We start from the raw sequence: 23266 nt of genomic DNA, 5'->3' as shown, positions 1-23266 counted from the left end.
GTTTAGCGGTGTTCGATGGCAATGCTTTTATATATTTGCGTCTTCGAAATAGATGATTAGAGACTTAATTTCAGACTTTATTACGGGCTAAATGTTTTAATACACAATGATATTGTTATGCCAGTTGGGATAGAAGCCACACAAACTGTCACGCTAATACGCAGGTGGCTAGCAGGTTGGACAGATATCTGGTGCACGCCGACCGAGTTACCCAACGTCAGGCAATTAGAGTTCTGAACCCTTTTTCCGGACCACGTCTTACGTCACATAAAATATAGCACTCACGCCACAAATTGCATTTGGAAGGATGGTCCACATCTGCCTTTGAAAAGGTTTTCAAGATTAAAATCTGGTTTTGAAATCTATTTCTTACGAGTACGTAACATAAATAAAAACTACCAGTGCTTCGAAGTCTCTTCCACGCGTACACAAAACCTTTCATGATTCTTAATTTTTTCCCTAAGACCCATATATCTATGTATAGTAATAACTGAATGACGCATATCTAAATTGAATGGTGAATTGAAGCTTCTTATATGGGAGACAATAGCTGAATCACAGTCATCTCTCAGATGAAGCTGGGTGCCTATCAAACCATCGCAGGTCCCATTACATCAATGTTAGATGTGCTATGGGTCAATAAGACTTGCTTAAATAATAGACAATTCTTGCGTTTAATCACTCACGAGATAGATTTGAGAATTTTTAGGTAAGAGAGTCTTTGAGAGCGCTGCTTTATTAACCCTGGGGAGAGCGGAAGCACGTTATGGGCACACATATCTGCGTCAAGGTTAACCAAATCTCGACTAAATGTGTATCGATCGGGAGAATTTTGCATCACGAATTCCGCCTGCGGGTAACGTTGTATGGTGTCGACATAGAACCATTCTTGGGGGAAGCTATTGGGCTAAACGAGTTACTGCCACAAGGAATTGAAGTTGATAACAACTACGCATGCGGTATTAAAGTAATTTTATCTAATCATGGTGGTAATGAAGTTGAGAGTCTGGTAATTCAGGTGTATATGCTACACAATGGATAGATGCTCAGCTTGGATAAATCAGCAATCAGTAAAATACCTTAAGTCAATACGAGCCTTGATTGAGAAAGGTGGAGGTACGGAAGTAGTTCAGGTGATGAATCCCTCAGAATTAAAAAGATTTGACATTCATCAACTAGAAAGAAAAATGCTGCACCTTAAGCACGTAAAACATGATATCCCTCTTTAGACTGCAAAATGCAGTCTTTGCCAACTTCGTATTAACTAGATTCTAGCACACTGCCACGGTCGTCCCATTAACCGGAGCACTTGCCAGTTTTTGTTTCATTTTTTCCATGACTGGACTTTACATATTGGCCATGTGTATATTTCAGTGATTTGTGCCAATCGCTACAGTTCTGAGCAGAGGTAGACTGGGACTACACACGCCGTGCGTACATTTCAAGGTGGTCCATCAGACCAGAGCCCACAAGATATTCGGAAGCACAGAGGACTGGATAACTAAGAAACTATATATATGGCTCCAGCCACTGAACGTAACCTCCTTTTATCGACCTGAATCTCTAAATTTTTTACCATGTTTATTACTGCATTGTAGATGTGAACTGCTTAGGTGAATAGGCACTTTATATGTCATCCTCTTGCATGTACGAAAAGGTAATTTAGCAAGCCACAACAGAGCCAGTAGTGAGCAGACAGCTCACAGTGCATTGACCCTGCAACTTAGCGGATATCCTTGTCCACAGCAGTCCGCTCGTGTCGTATGACGTGCTCAGATATACAGTTTCCACTTGCGAGAAGTAAGTACTTCATTTACAGACATTCTCATATTGCGAGACATAACGTAACCTACCGTTTCATCTACACCCAGCAGTACAATGCCTCGTAATGGGTCAGAAAAAACCTCAACTCTATAGCTAGATCAACGCCCCAAGTATCAGAACATCACACCTACACATAGGTGTTTGGACATTTTATTTACTACACACTGCCGGTGGACAAAACAAACATACAAAATTGCAGATACTACTTAACTGATCATAACTGGCGGTTAAAAAACTGAATCTGAGATAAATATCAGTTGTAATACAGAAAGCATTAATACATAATTGTAACAACATATAAGAAGTATAATCTTACTTAAGTTCGGAAGATGGCCTAGAACGCGCTATATACTGTCCACTAGGTGTCTATAGAGTCATGGTCCGTAGGAGTTGTGTTGCCACCTTTAATGTTGATTTTTTAATGACCTTATCTTTGACGGATTATTTTACTTCGGTATTCCGGGCAGGAAATGTCCATCTTTAACTTCCGCATGTCAGTCTAGAAGCTTTTAAAAAACATTTCTGTGTCACAAAGAACAATGGAGTTGCAGAAATTAAATGGGTAATCCAATAAAGGGGTCATAATCTCGCATCCGGCTAACCGATTGATGTCTTTGATCGTACATGATCAACTGAACTGTTATCAATACACAACATACAATCACACCGCATTTAACTATTTTCTCACACATCTTGATTATACGGTAAGACAAAGCCATGCATGCGAAACTAAATAAAAACTGAAACGTTAAGTGTCGGCCATAGCTTTATATGAAGGCGACTTACCTGTGACGGTCATATTGCTAGTGGCGTACACAGTGTCAAAGCTAGGCCCCTCCTTGGACACCTCGCACTTGTATGAGCCGGTCGTGTTGAACGTGAGGTTCGTCAGCGTCACTGTAGTGTCGTTGCAAGCATCCATCTGAAAAAAAAAAAAAAATTCGTCATCAGCGTGGGACAGACTAAACTACTTGACCACCTGGAGCAAACTCGGAGTTAATAGCAACAAGAACATTAATTATTGATTTAGTAGTGCAGAAGCATAATTTTGTCAGCTAACGTGTTCAGCTCAGATATTTCCTTAATCTAAGATATCGTAATTACGTTTTACCAAAATAAATTGTTATAAAGATCTCTCTAAATTAAGTACATTCTCTTATCGTAGCTGTATTAATTACAGAGATAACCGTATCTACATCACTCTTTAAAATGGAACTGATGTTACACGGAACTGTCGCTGGAGGCTTCTGGAGCGCTCCAACTTGACGCAACTGAGAGATTTCACCTACAAGATGGGAATAGCGGAAAAGAGTTTAATTTCAAATTAATACTAATGATACTTGGGTCCTAGTAAACTGATACTAATCTTACTTGGCTCCTAGTGGTAGGACCGACACATCAGTTGGAAGGCATAGGACGTGGCATTTAAAGATTATAACCAGTTAACTACGGTAACAATTCCGCTCTCTTTCCGGCCAGAGCCTTGAAAGAAAGCCACATTCCAAAAACTGAATGGATTTGTAAAACAGAGTGTTGAGGTATGAGGACTGTTAAACAATCATTTCCCGTCATGCACTCAATGCCAAGAGACACATGTACAATGTGAAATTAGGTCAGCCACAGCAACAAAAAGGAAACTGCAAAATAATATGATCATAGAGACTGCTGTTTGTATCATCGAGTGTTCAGAATCCCTGCTGCTTAGTGCACTAGACGTTTGCTGTCTTCCGACTTCAGGAAGACATTTGACACTGAACCGCACAGTATTTTACTGGGAAAAAATATTATATTTACGACTGGATTCCAGACATCCTTGAAATAGAACTCAACACTTAGCTCTTAACGGAAAAATGTCGACGGATGTAAAGGTAATTTCCGGTGTACTCCAAGGAAGTATGCAAAGACTATTACTGTTCATCGTGTATTTAAATTATCTAATGGAACGCGTAGGATTCTCTTTAACACTGTTCGCGGGTGATGCGGTTGTCTACAACAAAGTACAAATTCGCGAAAACAGTGTCAATTTGCAGAAAGATCTCAGATGAGTGATGAATGGTGCAAGCTCTAGCTGTTCACCCTGAACGTAAATAAATGTCACGTATTGCGCATACATAGTAAAAGAAAGCCACTACTGTACAACAACACTACTGATGAAAATCTGCTGGAAACAGTATCTACCGTAAATATCTATGAGTAACTATCCGGAGGGACCTTAAGCGTAATGACCACATAAAACAAACAGTACAGAAAGCAGATGCTAGACTGAGATTAGTAGGAAGAATCTTAGGAGCGTGTAACACATCCACGAAGGAAGTGGCTTATACAGCCCTTGTCCGACAGATTCTTCAGTATCAAGCATTAGCATGGGATCCTTAAAGGGTGGGACTGAAAGAAGAGAGAGAGAAGATCACAGGATCGTTCAGTCGGCATGAGAGCGTCACCGATATGCTCAACAAACTCCTTTGGCAGACGTTAAAAGAGAGACGTTGTGCATCAAGAGCAGGTTCAAATGGCTCTGAGCACTATGGGACTCAATTGCTGTGGTCATCAGTCCCCTAGAACTTAGAACTACTTAAACCTAACTAACCTAAGAACATCACACACATCCATGCCCGAGGCAGGATTCGAACCTGCGACCGTAGCAGCATCAAGAGCAGGTTTGCTACTGAAAACTTGAGAGAGCATTCCTCGGGAAGAGCAGCACATTGTATTACTTCCCCCCACATACATCTCGCATAATGATCATGACGAGAAAATTCGAGGCATTAGAACCAACAGTCATTCTTCCCACACGCCAGTCTCGACTTTGGGGTAGAATGGATCAGTTAGTGGTACTAAAAGTACCCTTCGCCACACGCTATGAGGTGGGCTTGCCCAGTGTGACGTAGACGTAAATTTTCTGTAGTTGATGCAAGGACTTCAGAATAGAATGAAAAGGTTCATTTAATGTCATTGTACAACAATGCAGTGCTTTAAATGCTCTTGGGTTGTCGGAAATTGTGGATGGACTTCATCTTTGAGTTTATCCCAAATAAAAACATCCACTGGCGTCAAATCAACCGAACTTACAGGCTACCTGATAGCGCCCTAATATCTTGTTTAGCGACCAGGACGACATGGGTGAGACCATGCCAAACTACTGGGTGGTTAGAATTACAGTGCAGCTACTCACAAAGGTTCAGTGTAGATTATAATCAACGTATGGCAGCGAAATTTACGATGTATACTTATGCTACAGCAATAACGCGGAGCCATATTTATGCTGCAAAAATTAGTTCCAAATTTGGCCACCAGATGCAAATCTGGCGCTGTGAGTAGAAGAAGGACACACAGAAATATTTTATATTGTTATAGATTAGGAATGGGACGTCGGCAGAAAAGATCATACAAGTGAGACAAATATAATGTCGATTTTATTTCTAACCGCCGCTTACATAATGTGTTCAGTATGAGAACAGGAGACGTCGTCGAGTTGCTGTACAGCGCCAGATTCGCACCTGTTGCCCAAAATGGGGCCAACTTTTTTCAGCGTAAAGTGGTTCCGCGTTAACGCATTAGCATGTCTACCAAGTTTCATTGCCATATGATAATTATAGCCCACACTGAACCTCCGAGAGTAGCCGCACTTTGATGATTACCATCCGGTATGAGCAAATAGTGAGCCGGAGCCCATCGTGCTGATACTACGTGCGTCTACTTATTTCATGTGGTACTTCCTTTAGGAGAACCGGTAGCCCTTTGGTAAGAAATTGTGTGTATATTTTACCCGTTAAGATTTCTTCATGCAGTAAAGACCAATCACCTAGCCACCACTAACACCACACCAGTCGATCACACTTCAGTGCTTCTGTCAGCAGTTCGTGGTCGTGCGGTAGCGTTCTCGCTTCTCACGCCCGGGTTCCCGGCTTCGATTCCCGGCGGGGTCAGGGATTTTCTCTGCCTCGTGATTACTGGGTGTTGTGTGATGTTAGTTAGTTTTAAGTAGTTCTAAGTTCTAGGGGACTGATGACCATAGATGTTAAGTCCCATAGTGCTCAGAGCCATTTGAACCATTTTTCAGTGCTTCTGATGCTTAACCAGCCTCAGACTGTGCCCATTCTCAGTTGTCCAGCAATGCGTATTTCTTACATTAAGCTTTCCATGGCTTGTAAAGGTAACTTAAAGATAAAGGGGGTTCTTTGAAGAAAGAACTTATTGTCCTCATGATGCATTAAAACGGAGCAATAGAGTTTCATACAGCTGCTGCTACTGCTATTTTCTATCTCCTGCTGAAGTGTTACGTGATATGAAAGGAAACTGCTTTCGCGCAAAATGGCAATAACGATGAGCTGACGTTTTCCAGAGGCAGTCTGAATACCCTCCGGTGTCAACATGTGGATAATGAGGAACAGCTGCCGGTACATCTATTTCGAAGGTTCTGCTCGGTTCAGGCTTGCTCCTTGCTCTCTGAGTAGTATTCCAGTGCTCTTCCAGTAACAGGTTTTTACACATTCGCTGAATTGTCATTCTTGTCCACACCGTGTGTTGGGATACCTTTGTGCGTACATATGAAGCGCTCTCTTCGCAGTCCATCTCTGTTCTCCATAAAGAAGTAACACATCTAATTTCTTTGAACTGTAAAACATATTTACTTTTTCAAGCGAATCAGCACTCGAATGACACAGCAGAACAAAAGCTTCATTTCCTCTGTTCTGCATTTATACCGTTATTGCGGTGGTTCGCCCTTAAACGATATTCCGCATTGACTTACTCTGATTTGAAATCACACTCAGCACTCAGTTTGATGTTCAGAACAGGTAAGTCCTAACTTTCCGTTATTACAATTACTCTGAAAGCAGTTATCAGTTGTTAAAGAGCGCAAATCTGTAAAATTCGCCTCGTACGTTACTACAATTCTTGCAGCGGATATTACTACAGTTCCATTTGAAAAAGTGAAGTTCTTAGCCATGTCTGTAATTGATATATCTGTTAAAAATTACTGTACGTTACTTAGCGAAATACCTTCTTACGATTCGTTTCAGTGGGATGACAATTACGATATCGTAAATGCATCCGAAAATATTTGAAACGAACAACGTGGATGATTAAACTTGTGGATTTTTTTTTTCAGAAGATGTGTTTTTAGTTCATTCTGGTGATACTCAATTTTTAGATACTCTCCGTACACCTGATCCGGCCAATTGTTTCTGTGATGCTCCAGAATCCTTACCTTTTGCCAAAATGATCAAATTTTAACGTGTGTTTCATCTGACGCAACATGGAAGAATACGGCCGTTTTTCCATCCACGTGATTGTGCTCTGCCCCTGCAATGATCTTGGCCTAAATATAACTTTATACCCTAATCACACTTTCATTCGTTTTGTAACGAATGGCTGAATCACAGGTGGTTCTTATATGTTACTTTTATGTCCGTAATTTCTCTACTAGGGTTTAGATACAGCCAACGAGCGGCGTTACACGCCAAAATGCAAGTACAAAGATTTGACACCAAGACGAATACGCAGCTTTCAAGGTGCGGTTGGTTGTAGTGACAAAAGCCCAACATAGCACTCGAAACAAAAGATTAAAATCACATGAACAGTCCAAAAGGGGTACAGGAAGTTCAAAGGCTAGCAAATAGGAACAGGTCGATTTAGTCTCTGTGCTTCGTATCGTTATAGCGACGAATTACAATTAAGTTTTAACGCTCACTACATCCCTTTGTGACGGTAACAACATTTCACAACGGGCTTATACCATGTCAAATAGCCTAATTTCGAAACATTTCCTGCTCGACTATCAAAGATGTCGCCGGAAATTCACGCTCGGTCTGCGCGAAATCTCGCATGGAGTCAAACAAATGGCTATATCTCTGCCAGTACTGCTTCGACGAACTTAAAAATTTACCAATTTTCATTGGGGCATGTGAGAATATACACATAAAATTTCATCGAGATCGGCATGGTCGAGCACGGAGGCCTACGTGAGTTGACTGATGCAAGGTGCCCATAGTGGTAGAATTGTGTTCTGCATCTGGAGTACAACCAGTACCGATGTTTATAGTGGCCTGTTCCTTGGCGCCGGACTAGAATGCCGTATAAATGGGCTACACACATGTCAAAGGGAAATTGTTTTCATAAAAATAGTTCTGTTTTACACAATACAAAATAATTTTATAATAATTTATCCACAAGTGATTTAAAACATTAAATTTTTCCCAGGAACCTAAATTCTCTGGAATATTTTAATTTTTGAGTGCTGAAGGAGTCTTGATCTCTCTCATGTCGTTTAAACACCAGTTGACATTTATCTCATAACATATCTTGGAGGATATGAGAGCTTTCCAAGAAGATTTTATAATAATTATAATATTTGCTGCAAATGATGTTCCGCATTTCTCATTGATTTCGTTCGAAGTTTATTGTAGTGGCCGCTATATGCGGTGCACTGCCACCACAGTAGAAGTGAATCGTGCTCCAGGTGAAGCTGTCTATTGCGGGCGGACGTGCTCCACTGCGTTCATGCAATTTCGTTTATTGCTTAGCTATGGTGAACCCAAGTGCCCATTACTCGTGGTGTTTCGCCACCTTTAATGATTGCTATAAAGCCCTAATACGATGCTTGACACATAGTTGCGCTGTAAAAAATGAAATGAGAGCCTCATTGCTTTTCCGCGCTTCCAGATGTACCGAAGACAACGAATCACCAATAAATAAGATGGTTTACGGTTGTGTTATCTGGTTATATGAATATATCTTTGCTTTAATAGTCAGTTCACTAAAAATGCATCACAAGTGAAGTCATAAAGTACGAATAAATCTTACTACGTATACAACTTCACAAAAGAAGTACGAAAAATGAAGTGCAACAGCGGAAACGAAAGCCAATGCCGGTAGCGGTGACCCGAGATCGGGCCACTCAAGGTCGCAAGTCAAGGAGCTGTGCTGATAGAAACACGCTTCACCGAGCAGCCACTACTGCTCCGACATACTATCCCAAGTCAACAACCACCCAGGACACAGACCACTCCAGCGAAAAGCTTCCGTACTATGTGAAGAGGCTTTTTCGAGAAGGACGAATGCGGCAGTGGTATTCAGACCACATGGTCAACCGTCAGTATCCCCTATTTACATCCGCCGAGGCCAGCAAGTAGACATATGGAAGGACCAGAAAGTATTAATCGCTGCAGTGAAGTTAATAGCGTACCTATGAAGCATCCGGCAGCACCGTCACCGGGTATCGAGCTGCGAACTGCTGCTAGACCGCCTCGACACTCATCAGCTCAGAACTCTGCCGCCTCCGCAGGACTACGTTGTTGGAATCCTGCCACCACCTCATGGTCTTCGGCACGAATTAGGATCCTCCGAGCTTCCTGACGCCGTGTAGCGTCACGCCGCTAGCAAAGCCAGCGATCCACGGTTGGACTCTGGGCAACACTGACGTTTCCCGTAGCACACGGGACAAAACGTCTCATGGCCGGCGCGCCTATCCGAACCGAAATCCGTGACTGCCGCCGATGATCCAGCATCTGGCGTGGTGGGCTTGACCGAGTTTTTGCGTACTAGATCGTTAGAATCCAGTGCTGGTTGGATGGCCCTGCCCATGATGCTCTAAACGTTCACAGCTGCGGACGGACCAGGCGACCTTGCTGGCCAAGGTATGGTTTGGAAAGCGCGAAGACAAGCAGCAGAAATTCTCATCGAGCGCGGGGGGCACTAACTTCATGGCATGTACGCCCAGGATGGCTTGTTATGAAGGACAACGGAACGGGGCGTAGAATATCGTCGACTTGCCGCTGTGTTCTAAAGGTACCACGGATGGCCATCAAAAGGGTCCTGCTACGAAACAAGAACGTGGCCCAGACCATCACCCCCCGTTGTCGTGCCATTTGGCGAAGGACATACAGATTGGTATCCGTTCACTTTTCAGGGTGTCTCCCGGCACATCTTCGCTGGTTATCGGAACTCAATTCGAAGCGGAACACTCTCCTGAAGACAAATCTACACTAGTAAATGAGATTGCAAACCGAAGACTTGCCTGCAGACGCCGTGGAGTGCAATGGGATGGCAACCTGTCTGTCGCCCAACATACTTCCCAACGACCAGAAGTCATGTTCTGGGGCATCTGGTCTGCTCCTAGATCGACCATTTTGGTTGTCATCCACGTCACCATTGCAACAGAGTGGTACGTCAACGATATTACACGCTCCGTTTTCTTGGCCTTCTTGGAAAACAATGCTGGGAGTACATTTCAGCAAGGTAATTCCAATCTGCACACGGTGAGAGTTTCTGCTTCCTGTCTTCATGCTTGTCAAAACATTCCTTGGCCAGCAAGATACGTAGATCTCTCCCCAGTTGAGAACTCTTGGAGCATTATTGGCAGTGCCATCCAACCAGTCAGGATTTCGACGATCTATTTCGCCAGTTGGACAGAATTTGGCACGATATCGCTCACAAGGACATCCGACAACTCTGTCAATGACTGAAAAGCCGTCTAACTGCTTGCATAAAAGCCAGAGGTGGACCATCACGTTATTGGTTAACAAAATTTATAAAGCTCTCTCTCTTGAATTAATTATCGAAATTTTCTGATATCCTAACCGTTTGTTTGTACGTATGTGTACATTACATACATCGGTTTCCGCCCAGTTGGGGTAGTTTCTTCGTGGTGCGTCGGTTTTTCAATTTTTTTTTTTTTTGTCTCAGAGACTGTTTACAGGAAATGACGGAAACCTACATTTGGATGGCCAGACAGATGTCTTAAACGCCGTCCTCCAGAATATGAGCCGGGTATCTCACCAGCGCCTCATTTCTAGCCAATAATGTCTTTGTTAAAGGGGAAACAACTTCATTTTGAATTAGGTTACTGTTTACAGAGAGTAGATGGTTAAAGACTTTCATAGTTTTTGATTTCACCGCTCTTTGTGTTAAAGCTAGATTTATCAGAGGATAGGGCGCTCTTTGTGTTAAAGTCAGGTTCAGTGGACCATAGTGATTTTTTGTACAGTATATGTCATTACTTCTTCTAAATGGACTTCTCACAGCAGGTTTCTTCCTTGTGCTGTGTTACTAAGGTTAATATTCTCAGAGTCATAAAGATAATTCTAATTATTATCATCTGAGTTTTGAAGACGTTTTAACCTAAGTAATGTCATAATTTCAATGAATGGAAACAAGCTACGTGTATTATTTAAGTATGCAGCCATTTCTGTGGCAGAAGTAGCAAATCCTAAACTATTAAACCCTTGGGTTTCTCCATTTCATTTTTGTCGTCCAAGTGAACAGCCCAGATCATGCTTCTCACCAATTGTATTCGTTAATTGAGCCATGTACTGGACAAGTGCGACAGAAATTAATGAAATGAACACATGCACGAATTTGATTCACAGTAAAGTAAGGTTTAATAGCTTAAACCATTATCTTTGCTCAAAAGGATTGTTGTAGGACCATTAACGTTGACGATATGTACAAATGAACTGATGGATAAGATCAGGAACTCCATGAGACTGTTCACGGATGATGCTGTTGTTTTTAAGGAAGTTGCAACATTATAAAATTGTTCGAAATGCAGCAAAACCTGTAGCTGATCATGATAGAGAGCCTTTGACTCTGATCATAAATAACTGCAAAGTATTACTAACAATTGCGTGAAATGAAAAGAAACTGTTAGATTAGACCGTTGTCGATCTCAGTCTAATAGAGCAAGTTTGAGATGATGGGGGAAGAGGAACGTCCAGACTTCCACACTATCCTTACTGATCAATGGGACCGACTGCCAGCGGAGTAACTGACCGAGATGGCACAGCCGTAAAACGCCACATTCGGATTAGGGAGGACGGCGGTTCCAGTCACCGTCCGGCCATAAAAATTGTGGCTTTTCCTGATTTCAGTAAACGATTGGATACGAATAATGATTCTTTTCGAAGACCACGGCAGATATCTTCGCCCATCCTATCCTGTTTCTAATAACGTCGTCGTCGACAGGACGTTGAACTCGAGTTTTCTTTCTTTTTTGCCTATAAAGTTCTTGAATAGCGCAACATAGAAAATGGAAAATCCCTCCAAAGAATGTGTCGACGCTGAGGGGAATCACATTCTTTTTTAACTCTTTCGTTGATGTGGAAGAGATTTTTAATTTTGGTACTTTTCAAATGTGCGTTTCTTTTGCTCATAATTGCCTTCCCATTAAGCGTTATCTTGTTAATACAATCCCTCTGACATTCGTCACAGGAAAGTTGCCAAACAATTTCTTAGTTATGTTTAACTTTGGATATTATTGTTTAAATGGGTTTTGAATGTTCCTAATTCTATCCAAAATGAAGTCTGCAGCTCGAAGATGTGCCTTTCTGTGGTCATACATTCATCATTATGGTTACTGGTTTGTTTCACTGCCGATATTGGTGAGAAAAGGAGATTACCGAACTTATTGAAATAGGAGTCATCAGAGCAGGATCTCACGTGAGTTGGATTTTGAAACAGAAGAAAATAGCCCAAGGCTTATTTCAAGGAACCATTCCGGCAATCTCCTACAATAATGGGTTTTCTCTGCCTCGTGATGACTGGGTGTTGTGTGCTGTCCTTAGGTTAGTTAGGTTTAAGTAGTTCTAAGTTCTAGGGGACTGATGACCATAGATGTTAAGTCCCATAGTGCTCAGAGCCATTTGAACCATTTTTTGAACAATAATGGGCCCGAACGTTAATCATGACTTACGTGTCCATAGTCTTATCCACCAAATCGCCGCAGTATTAGGAGGCAGTGTTATATCTTGTATCTTATCGATACCTGAAATGTGGAGTTCGGATCGCCGTATACATCTATAAACGTTCAGAATCAGGAACCAGGGCAAAGCGTATGATGTACCCGGCAACTGCACTGCTAAAAATATTTTGAACTTGCGGTAAACACCAAATCGGATCATGTTTCGGATTTCTCGCAAAAATGTAAGGACGAATGTGACTTTCGAGTGCTGTGTCACTGTGAAGCAACAAAGCTCGATGACATTTGGACCATACAAAGAAAGATCTTCTAGAGTGTAGCATATGAGTTATATTAAAGAAATAAGCAGTCAGACCAACAGAAATGGCATTTTTAATCAAGGACACAAATCACACTGAACTTGCAGCGATTTATGATGGTCCGTTGGAGATTCCAAAAAGGCAGAACATAGTCCTCAGTAGGAAGTGTGATCACCATGGACAGAGATGAATGCTCTACAATGCGTTCCCATGCAGGAGTTCCTGTGATAGGACGTCTCAATCCTCCACAAGCGCGGTTCACAAATGCTGGATGGTCGTTGGCGCGTATCGTCGTACTGCAATAAGTCTCCTGAACGCATCCCGCACGGGATCGATGGAATTTAAGTCGCAGTATGGGCAGTCCAGACCATTCGATGACTATCCTCTCGTCTCACGAGCCCCTCCACCCGTACTGTTGGAGGCTGTAGCACAGTGTCGTCCACAAGAATGACGTCAGAGCCAAATGCACCCCCAAAAAGGGGGGAAGGAGTTACGTTGACCGGTGAGAGTACCGTGTTAAAAGATAGACCCATGCAAAATTATGCCTCTCCACGCCCAGGAACGTCGACTACCAAAATGATTATGCTCGACAATATTCCTGAGCGCATTAAGTGTTACGACCTATCGCCATTTGAGGGTAGATCCAGCGTAGCTGAACATGTTTGTTTTGGTGGTCCACGTGTTATACTGGAGGCGTTATGTAGCCTCGGAGTATTGACCTTGGAATCTTCAAACACGGTACACTCACCAGTCAAAGTTATTGTGACACTGTACTCCTTCGCCATGTGCGTCTTTTCAGCCGTGCATTCTACCCTGAATCCATTTTTATGGGCGGCAGTGTACGACCGCAATGGAAAGGGCAGTTGGAGCAACTCTTAGAACGAAGAGATATTCGGCTAATGGTCGTGTATGTCAGTCCTACCGACTTAAATCGCCTCAAGTACTTGTGGCTTGCGTTGGGAACACGTACGTGTACGTGCACTGACGACCATCCAGCAGCTGTGAACTGCGCTAGTGGAGGAATAGACCGCCCTACCACAAGAGCTCCTTACCACATACGTGTCCAGCATGGAAACACGTTGCAGAGTATGCATGGCCGACGTGGTGATCACACACGCTATTAATAACCTTTCGAAATGTGAGGGGACCTTCAGTCTGGAACCGCGCGACCGCTACGGACGCAGGTTCGAGTCCTGCCTGGGGCATGGATGTGTGTGATGTCCTAATGTTAGTTAGGTTTAAGTAGTTCTAAGTTCTAGGGGACTGATGACCTCAGATGTTAAGTTCCATAGTACTCAGAGCCATTTGAACCATTTTTGTGAGGGGACCATCATAATTCAGTGACAGTGTAATTATAGTCTTTGAATAAAAGTGTCTTTTATGTTAATCTCATTGTGTATTCGTTTCAGTTGCTTTCTGTACTGTGCTGAGCTGTACTGCACTGTTCTGTAACACTTATTTCTACATATAGTTCAAGCTTCACCGAGCAATGTTACTTGGCAGTGACGTATTCGACCGTTCCTTTCAGTCTGAAGCTTTGCACACTATACTACCTGTGGTGGAAATCATATCTATAACAGAGCTATAGTGCTCGAAGGTGAAGGTGTAACTTCTTACAAACTGCTAGAAGGTAATAAAGTAATTAACACAGCTGAGAGGAGACAAAATGGTATGAGAAAAGCCTTTACATTATTGAGCTTAAATTAGCAGTTTAAAAATGAGGTTCTAATGATGAACCAGCATTCAAAGGCAATCATCTATGATAGTATCACGCCCTGCAACGTTCGAAACAATCATGAATTTTTCGAGCAACGATGGTCCAAGTCGAAGTCAGTGCCAGTAGCAGTATGTATCCGTGAGAGATTTTATAACGCTCCTTTTGCTCTAGGTATGATGTGCTCTGATTTTGTAGTCTAATCCAGTCATGTGGAGATAAATTTTTTAAATAATCCTGGGCGAAAGTAAAGTAATTGTCATGACGTGAAGGCCTTCAGTGGTATGGCCAATGAAGGGTTTCTCTGCTGAAGTCTGTAGCTTAGATTCTAATAAAACAGAATATCAGTGACTGCACCTGCAGTTCCGAATTATGGTCTCATACTCAATGCTGTATAATTTTTGCACTGTTTATGGAACACTGCTACCTTTCATAGATCATTTATTGGCACTGATAAGTCTTCTGTTCGCAAATCACTGGTTCCTGCATATGGCCTCATGGAGTACTCACTGACACACTACTGTGTCATCCTCTGTCAACAGCAACGGCGGCCATTACTAAGGAGAGACACGCATACTGATTTTCCTACCGGTAAGTAAGTGAAACTCGAACTGCCAATTAACCATCAAGTAGCTTCTATATCTACTTCGTGACACTAAGTGCTTCCAGTTCCTGGTCTCTTAACAAGGAATAAATTTCGTCAGTACCGGGAACGGAACGCTGGTTTTCCGCATGAGATACAGAAGCACCGGCAACTCTATTACGGATGCGAATATTCGTAATTTCATGAAAAAAATATTCAGGCTACCTATAACGTGTCTTTAAAGTACTGCTGTCGGTTCAGTTCCAAAGATCACAGAAGTCTGCACAAGAGAATGGGTAGTTAGGTGAGAGGTGTTGTGAGAATAACTTTTTGCTCATAGATAACTAGATAGAGACAGCTCTTCACCAGTGTCCTATTTGCTTATCCATCTATTTATTGAAACCGTTGTAATCCTAGCGTCTAGCCTTTCCTCTAAAATGCTAAAGTTGTTTGCCTTTCCGTCCGCTGCGTTCACTCCGGCAGCACGTCATTCACTCTAACAAATTTCCTTTATGGATTAATTTCTGTATAACAACTCTACATTTCATATTAAAATGTATATTTAATTTTTAAATCTGCCTTCTATTCTTTCGTCATATCCATGTATATCAAATTAATGTTTACTAAACTGAGCTGGCTATATTTTAGATACTGGCAGAGGTAAAGCTGTGAGTACCGGGCGTGAGTCGTGCTTCGGTAGCTCAGATGGTAGAGCGCTTTCCCGCGAAAGGCAAAGGTCCCGAGTTCGAGTCTCGGTCGGGCACACAGTTTTAATCTGCCAGGAAGGTTCTTATCAGCGCACACTCCGCTGCAGAGTGAAAATATCATTCTGGAAACTCTCAAATTAGTTCGATTAATTTTTGCACAACCATCGATTATATAATATCAGTTTTACCAAGGAAGGCCTATTACATGCAGAAAATCAGTATATCATCCGGAATATTTGAATGCTGTTGTCCTTTTTCCCATCCCATGTCCTACGGCTGTACCCAAGTTGCCCTCCTATTCCTGCACCTGTCCCTTCAGTGCTGGGATGTGTGTAACACAGAGACTCATTGACAACAATTTTCTTTAAGAAAGTAGACGTTTTTGTCTCATAATTGTTCTTTAATGCTCGTTACAACCTAACAGACTTATGAAAGCGAACTTGTGATCAATTATTGAAAACTGATGGCGGTATCACTAGCATAAATGCTTTAGAGCATAATCTTTTAATTTTCCCAGCCCATTAGAAGGAACTAACCATTTTAAATGACGGCCACAAGCCTGCCACGGCTTTATGCGAACAAAACTTTTGAAATTCCTAAGCTGTTAATGTTAGTATAACTCATACACGCATGTACATAGAATGTGTCGTACAAGAATTACGAATTGATTATGTAATCATTTACATACAACTGAACTGAATTGTTTGACATAACATGTATGGAATCAGTGATAGTGCAATGTCGCGACAAGATGTCAGTGAAGTATAATCAAAAAATGGTTAACTCCAATGTAATGAATATATCGGGACTAATGAAAATTAGTGCTACACTGCAACTCTAAAGGTGATTTACTGTTTTCCACAAGCGGTTACAACATCCACTGCGTGATGTAAGCACCCTTCAGATCTAATACAAATGTTCGGTGCCACTGGTATTTCTCTCATTACTACCAAAGGCAACAACTAAAACAATTGTGAAGGCTAATACTCGCTGTAAGCAGAAAATTCGGATTCGAGGTAAAGCTGGCACAAATATTCATTAAATGCGCGGCAAACCCCAGTACTTTTCCAAAGCATAATAATTATGCCAGTATATGACTATACTCCAGTAATGGCAATTCTGTTAATAATCAAGTTCATTTTGTCTTATGAAGATGATATACAGTGAGAAATTCTGTAGGCTATTCTTCTGTTTTCCTCATCCTTTTTGTCCCTAAATTAAGCCTGATCATAGGTAAAATTACTCTTCTATGTCACACACTCTGTAAGAAATGAAAAATAAAATATAAAAATATTCCCCAACCCTACATCTTCAGTTACATCTCACGCGTGCCTGAAACTAGAGAAACGAGAAAAACAGAATCTATAGTGTAATGAACTATGTTATGTTACCAGGAGCACTATCATATTCACAATCAACTTTTTTCTGCACGGTATACCGACAGTTGTGCCAGTCGTTTATTCTAGGTGCTGTGAGCGACAATCTTTGACGTTGAAGTAACGTTAGCTGTGAGATATCTTTATGACAACTATCAGTTTACGCTAGTGCTGCATTCTCGTCGCCTGCACATGTCAAGCCCTCCCCATTTCCAGCTCTGACGGATCGAAGACCTCAAGCCGTGTCTGTAACTGAATTGCCAGTCATTCTTTTTTTCTATGTTTCCTATCACCCGAAAATTCGGAGCCTGCGTCATGCCTCGTCAAAATCACACTCCAGACAGTGAATGCTGACTGCCGATATGCGTCACTACTTCCATTAGGTATCCCACTTATCTCCAATATTGAGCACCACGATTGCTCAACAATTATCTCCAAGAAGTGGAATCTACATGCTTCAACATTACTATACACGCGGCTTCAACACGCGTAGACTGTCTTTAACATTACAGACCTTATAAATAAGGGAGTAAAATTGGCTGAAATACGTATTTTCCCCTTAAAGTCTGCAAATTTTTGCGGATATTGATATAAGGGAGAACGACCGTCCAGTTTTCTTCCATGTGAACGACCATAAGGTTTATCAATCAGAGTACCAAATGCCTTATTATAATTGGTCTTAGGTCTTATAATACCATTGGCAAGGTGTTCCTTTTCTGACAGCGTACGGAATACTTGGGTCAGAGCTTGAGTACACAGTGTGCTTACTCGAGGCGAGGAGGTAATGGTCGATGTGGGTAACTTTTCTATGATCACCGTGGCCAAGAAAACAATGTGTTTATTCCGTAAGTAAAGTATGTATGAAATATAGCTGTCCATTTTTTAAAGTTTGATTTGTAAATTTGATATAGGGTACTGATGGTTTATTACTAGAAAGAGTCAAAATTTTCGTTCCACATTTTCACTGAACAGGTGCTGATGCGGATTGAGTATGACTGTTTTGCACATTGTACAAAGATTACATGTTCCCTAAAGTTCATCAGACTAATAAACTGTATGATACAATACCTGTAGTTTAGTGTAGGGAAAGGTAAATACGACGATTAAGATACCAAGCAATTGTTTTAACTATTTTTCTGAAAATGTGTCAATAGTGAACGAAATTTTAGAGATGAAACAATTTTCGAGACATTACACTGTACTCAAAATTCTAAACTTAAGCAATCTCCTTATTTGTGACTCACTTGCGTAATGCTATTGTCTGAGTGACATCGTAATGTAAGGGCGAACATATCGTGGTGCAGAAATAAAACAACTCTTAATGAGTTAAAATTGATTTTTCATTTCAGCCACAACTGCAAAACGATATCTGAAACCTAATAGCTACGTCTATGCAGCAAAATTTATTCCGTGTTACTTTTTCGCTACCAGCTGCAAGTAAAGCAGTAGCTGCAAGCTGTCACAATCATAGCATATATCGTTCGCATAATTAGGTTTCCTTGCTCACAAGTTTAAAACGCATAATATTATGCAGAAGGTTTTGATGTGAAGTAGTAAGTTAACGAATTTTACGACATATACGTGATTTGACCTGTACCTAAATTTAATTCCGCAGTCAACGAAAAGTGTGAATCTGTTATACAGCAGAGGCAATATGATGAAGGTTATCGGTATGAGTTTTGATTATCAATAGATTTATTCTTAATGTTAAACCGATGACCGCTCTCGATTTATAGCACACCTATGCATTTGTGAGCCGGCCGCTGTGGCCGAGCGGTTCTAGGCGCTTCAGTCCGGAACCGCGCTGCTGCTGCGGTCGCAGGCTCGAATCCTACCACGGGCATAGATGTGTGTGATGTTAAAATGGTTCAAATGGCTCTGAGCACCATGAGACTTAACTTCTGAGATCATCAGACCCCTAGAACTTAGAACTACTTAAACATAACTAACCTAAGGACATCACACACATCCATACCCAAGGCAGGATTCGAACCTGCGACCGTAGCGGTCGCGCGGTTCTAGACTGTAGTTCCTAGAACCGCTCGGCCACCTAGGCCGGCTATGTGATGTCCTTAGGTTAGTTAGGTTTAAGTAGTTTCTAAGTCTAGGGGACTGATGACCTCTGATGTTAAGTCCCATAGTGCTTAGAGCCATTTGAACCATTTATTCATGTGTCTCATATACAGCTCGTAGCACTTATAAGCATACTAGAACACATTGCTGACACAAAGTCACGTCTGTAATGTTACGTATCTCGTATATGGAAGAAAGATAGCTTCAGTAAACCACTGATACAATGTCACCGATTTTAAGGTTCTTAAAATTATACTGGGACCTGGGACTGCTCGGTAAAGAGCGACGTCCGAAAGTAATATATGCGTCAAATAAATCATGGTAACTCATTCTTCAAGTTCCATATTTACTGAAAATAGTTTCATGATGTCTGCTTTTCTCCTGCGATACACACTTCATTAGTAAGAGCTTTCCTTTACAAACTCCATGAGTGCTGCGCAAACAGAGCTGACAGTCACGCCAAACGGATAGTTCCTTTCATAACTAAAGCGTTGAACTAGCAAAGGGTTGTTTCAAAGACTAGAAAATTGACCATCTTCTATGCTGAAGTCTCTCAGTCTCTGTATTAAACGTCACTCTTACATCTCAGTACACCCACGGGTTCTTCTGTAGTGAGCATTTATCACGTGGATATTAAGCCAAACGAATATTTGTGTCTAGTATATATTTAAATAAATGTCATACGTTTTTCATGACGTGTGCTGTCACTTTGAGATTTACTCATCTGCTTTATTCATGTCATACGTTTACGTTTGCAGTTTCTACGTAATCGGCGGAAATTACTTGTTCTGTGGCTTATACAACCGGAATATCGTGACAGTGTTCTGTTTCGGAAATATTCCTTGTGTTGATCTCACTGAATTTACACGCATCTCTGAGGTCCTATGCAAATGAAAATTTAGTTTTTTTAAAGAGAAGTTTTGGGCACTCTTAGGCCGTGGTCTGTGTTTGCAGCGGCTGTTTACACAGCGTGTGGCTCGCGCCTCATTATTCATTCATTTCGCTCTCATCCCTCAGCGAATGCCGGGCACTGCCTATTAAGACAAGGAAGCTGCCAGTTCTCCTGATAAATTATTTATTGCTGAGGCTACGCTATGGATATGTTCATTACCCACTCGCCCCGCATCTCTGCCTACCTCTTCCATTTCTCGTTATTACTGCGCGCACAAAGGAAGCAATAGAACGTAACCAGAAGCAGGAGACCAACGTACCAATGGTCCAGTCCACAGTAAGCACTGCGTTACGTTATGTGAATATGCGACATGTAGTTTTCTCTATAACAGTCTCACTAAAATATTTTAGACTGTTAAACACTGCTTTCCTTAACTCGCTGCAGGCGGATCACTCAAAAATTTTAAAATAATAATATTATAGAGCAATGATACGTTAAAGAGTGATTCAATTTCTGAGCATTGAGTTATTGTGAACTATCTCAGAGCGTAATGGTTGCCCTGTCAGTCTTGAGAGGCAGTCTTGCAACAATACGTCTGTTGTAGCTTTGTGGTGGAACCAACAATTCTGCGTCCTTCAGCCTGAATATGGAGGAGTAAATGTGTCGACAGACCGGACCTGCTATCCCAGGATGCGCCATGGGTCAGTATAAATGAGGATAAGTGCGTCTGAGGACCACTTAGAGATCAGAGAGCGGCACTGCCTGCTTCGAGCCATGGCGAGAAAGACCGACTGCAAAGCATGGGGGAATCAGCGCTGGAAGTAAAGGGAACAGTCACTCACCTAACGAAGGGATCGAGATATGCAAATAATGTAATCATCTTTTGGATGTTATAGTTGTTATTCCACTGCTTACTAAGGAAAACGGAAGAGCAATCCCGACTTATGCAAGACACCGTTTCAGCTTTGTTTTACTCAGACATGCTTCAGCACTTTATGTTCTATCTTCAGTAGGATCAGTGCTTGCTTTCCTTCTCGCATGACGCAATTACTTGTTTCTGATGGTAGCTTTAATTATACCAACATTTTACAGCATGTCATGATGTTTCGGTTTTATGGCGTAGTTTCACTTGCTTGTGACGAGTTAGATTACGTACTTCTTTAGCTATGCCGGAAAACACTTTTTGCTTCAGTGACAGACTATACAAAATGCAAGTGTTACAACAAGAAGTGACATTATCAAAAGAAATAAGTATTTTGATAATCATGATCAGCTGTAGAATGTGCACTAGAATTACAGCCACAGTCTGCTAAGTAAGACCGTTGTCAGGTTAATCAGTAGTAAAGTGTATCTGACAACAAACTAAAACATATACATACATGATATGTGAACAAAAGGAAAATGCAATTACAATTAACAACACGTCCAGTCACCCGCAGCTTTTGACAGTCGACTATACGAAAATTGGACGAAAGTTTGCACAGAAAGTGCTGAAACATGCATGGTTAAACAATTCGAAAAAGGCAACAATTTTTGACATCGTGCAGATTTTTGTCGGTTGCGTTAGACACCTTGGCAGGTATAAATTTAAGAATTTTTAACATCGTGCTGCCCCGTCAGCAACTGTGATAATTAAACATATAACATGTCAACATGAAAAAGGTGCCTCTCATAAGGTGCAGCAGAAATCACATGTTTCTTCCTATACGAAGAATGAAGTAAGGATTGAGTTTAACGGCTTGTCGAGAGTGAGATGATTGGAGATTGTTCACTAAGGAAACATTGGGGCATGACTGTTATTTACTAACCATCTATCGAGTAGAGATGGCTCTGAGCACTATGGGACTTAACATCTGTGGTCATAAGTCCCCCAGAACTTAGAACTACTTAAACCTAACTAACCTAAGGACATCACACATCCATGCCCGAGGCAGGATTCGAACCTGCGACCGTAGCAGTCGCGCGGTTCCGGACTGAGCTCCTTAACCGCGAAACCACCGCGGCAGGCTAATTTAAGAGACATGGAGCACTGTCTGCAGTAAGTAAATTACAGATAGAATCCTGGTAATTTCTAATAGGGGTTCAGTAGTTTAGCAGTTGCTCCAGCCGCCCACAACTACAAACATATGTCCTTAACCAATGTTGCTACGTTACATCATATTATGACCGGCATCATGAACTGAGAATTTCTCAGCCTTATGCGGTGACACTATATGATAACACATGTGTTCAAAGAGTTGGATAAAGGCCGCTACAACGCAAACGGGCTTTGACCAGTGGTCAGCCATCCAATTGGTACACGTGCTGCTTCCACTCGTGAGCACACGCTGCGTACGTCAGCTTCGATTGTACAAATACTCAAATAGGAGAGTATATGGGCTAGTCAGCTGTTAAGCAAGTAATTCAGTTTCCTTTCTCCAAGGGGCGTTGAACAAGTAATGCACAACATTTTTTATCTGAAAGTGGTTCGATTTATTCACGATTCCAATACATTATATTATTCCCCACGCTTTTAGGTACCTAACCCTGTTTTGCTACACAATCGCCGATCAATGCGACAGCCTTACGCCACCTTACTGGGAGGGCCTGTAATTCCCATGATACCACTCTGGTGGTCGACGAAGGAACCAGCGTCTTTCTGCATCGTCCAAGTACTGCTTCCCGTGGAGTCCGTCCTTCATTGGGCAATTGCAATACCGCGCAGGTGGCCCCCCGTTACTCTTTATGGTCTTCTGTTAGGCGGCAAGGAATCCAGAAGGCGCACGGTTTCGAGTTCTGCAGTTAGTGAAGATGCGTGTCAGCACTACCAATAGAGACGTCCAGTTGTCCACCGAGGTGTTTTGATTGTGGCCTGTCGATTACCTCGAGTGAGAGTGTCCGCACGTTCCAGCATTACATGAATGACAACTCTTTGGGGCCGGCCGGCACCGTGGAGGTCGGACAGGTTTGCGTGATATTGTTGCAATGATGACAGACGTCTCACCCAAGACTCACCGTGTCTTTGTTCACTGCCATGTCTCCGTAGCCATTCTGCAAACGCCTGCGAATGTCTGCAGTGCTCTGGTTTTCCTCCAAAAGAAAGTCAATGACAACTCTCTGCTT

The 23266-nt window shown here is 41.9% G+C and overlaps 1 protein-coding gene across 1 annotated transcript in view; it reads right to left on the bottom strand.

The window, feature by feature from the left end:
* The window catches only part of LOC124721708, a 1090650-nt gene that overhangs the window by 420985 nt on the left and 646399 nt on the right, over window positions 1-23266 (bottom strand). The window contains exon 3 of the mRNA XM_047246794.1: window positions 2611-2746. Within this exon, the coding sequence (XP_047102750.1) occupies window positions 2611-2746 (136 nt within the window). The remainder of the gene's footprint in view (window positions 1-2610; window positions 2747-23266) is intronic.

The sequence above is a fragment of the Schistocerca piceifrons genome, chromosome X (assembly GCF_021461385.2).
Source record: "Schistocerca piceifrons isolate TAMUIC-IGC-003096 chromosome X, iqSchPice1.1, whole genome shotgun sequence".
NCBI classification, from domain to species: domain Eukaryota; kingdom Metazoa; phylum Arthropoda; class Insecta; order Orthoptera; family Acrididae; genus Schistocerca; species Schistocerca piceifrons.
The sequence above is the reverse complement of the archived record's forward strand: the minus strand, read 5'-3'. Positions and strand labels throughout refer to the sequence as shown.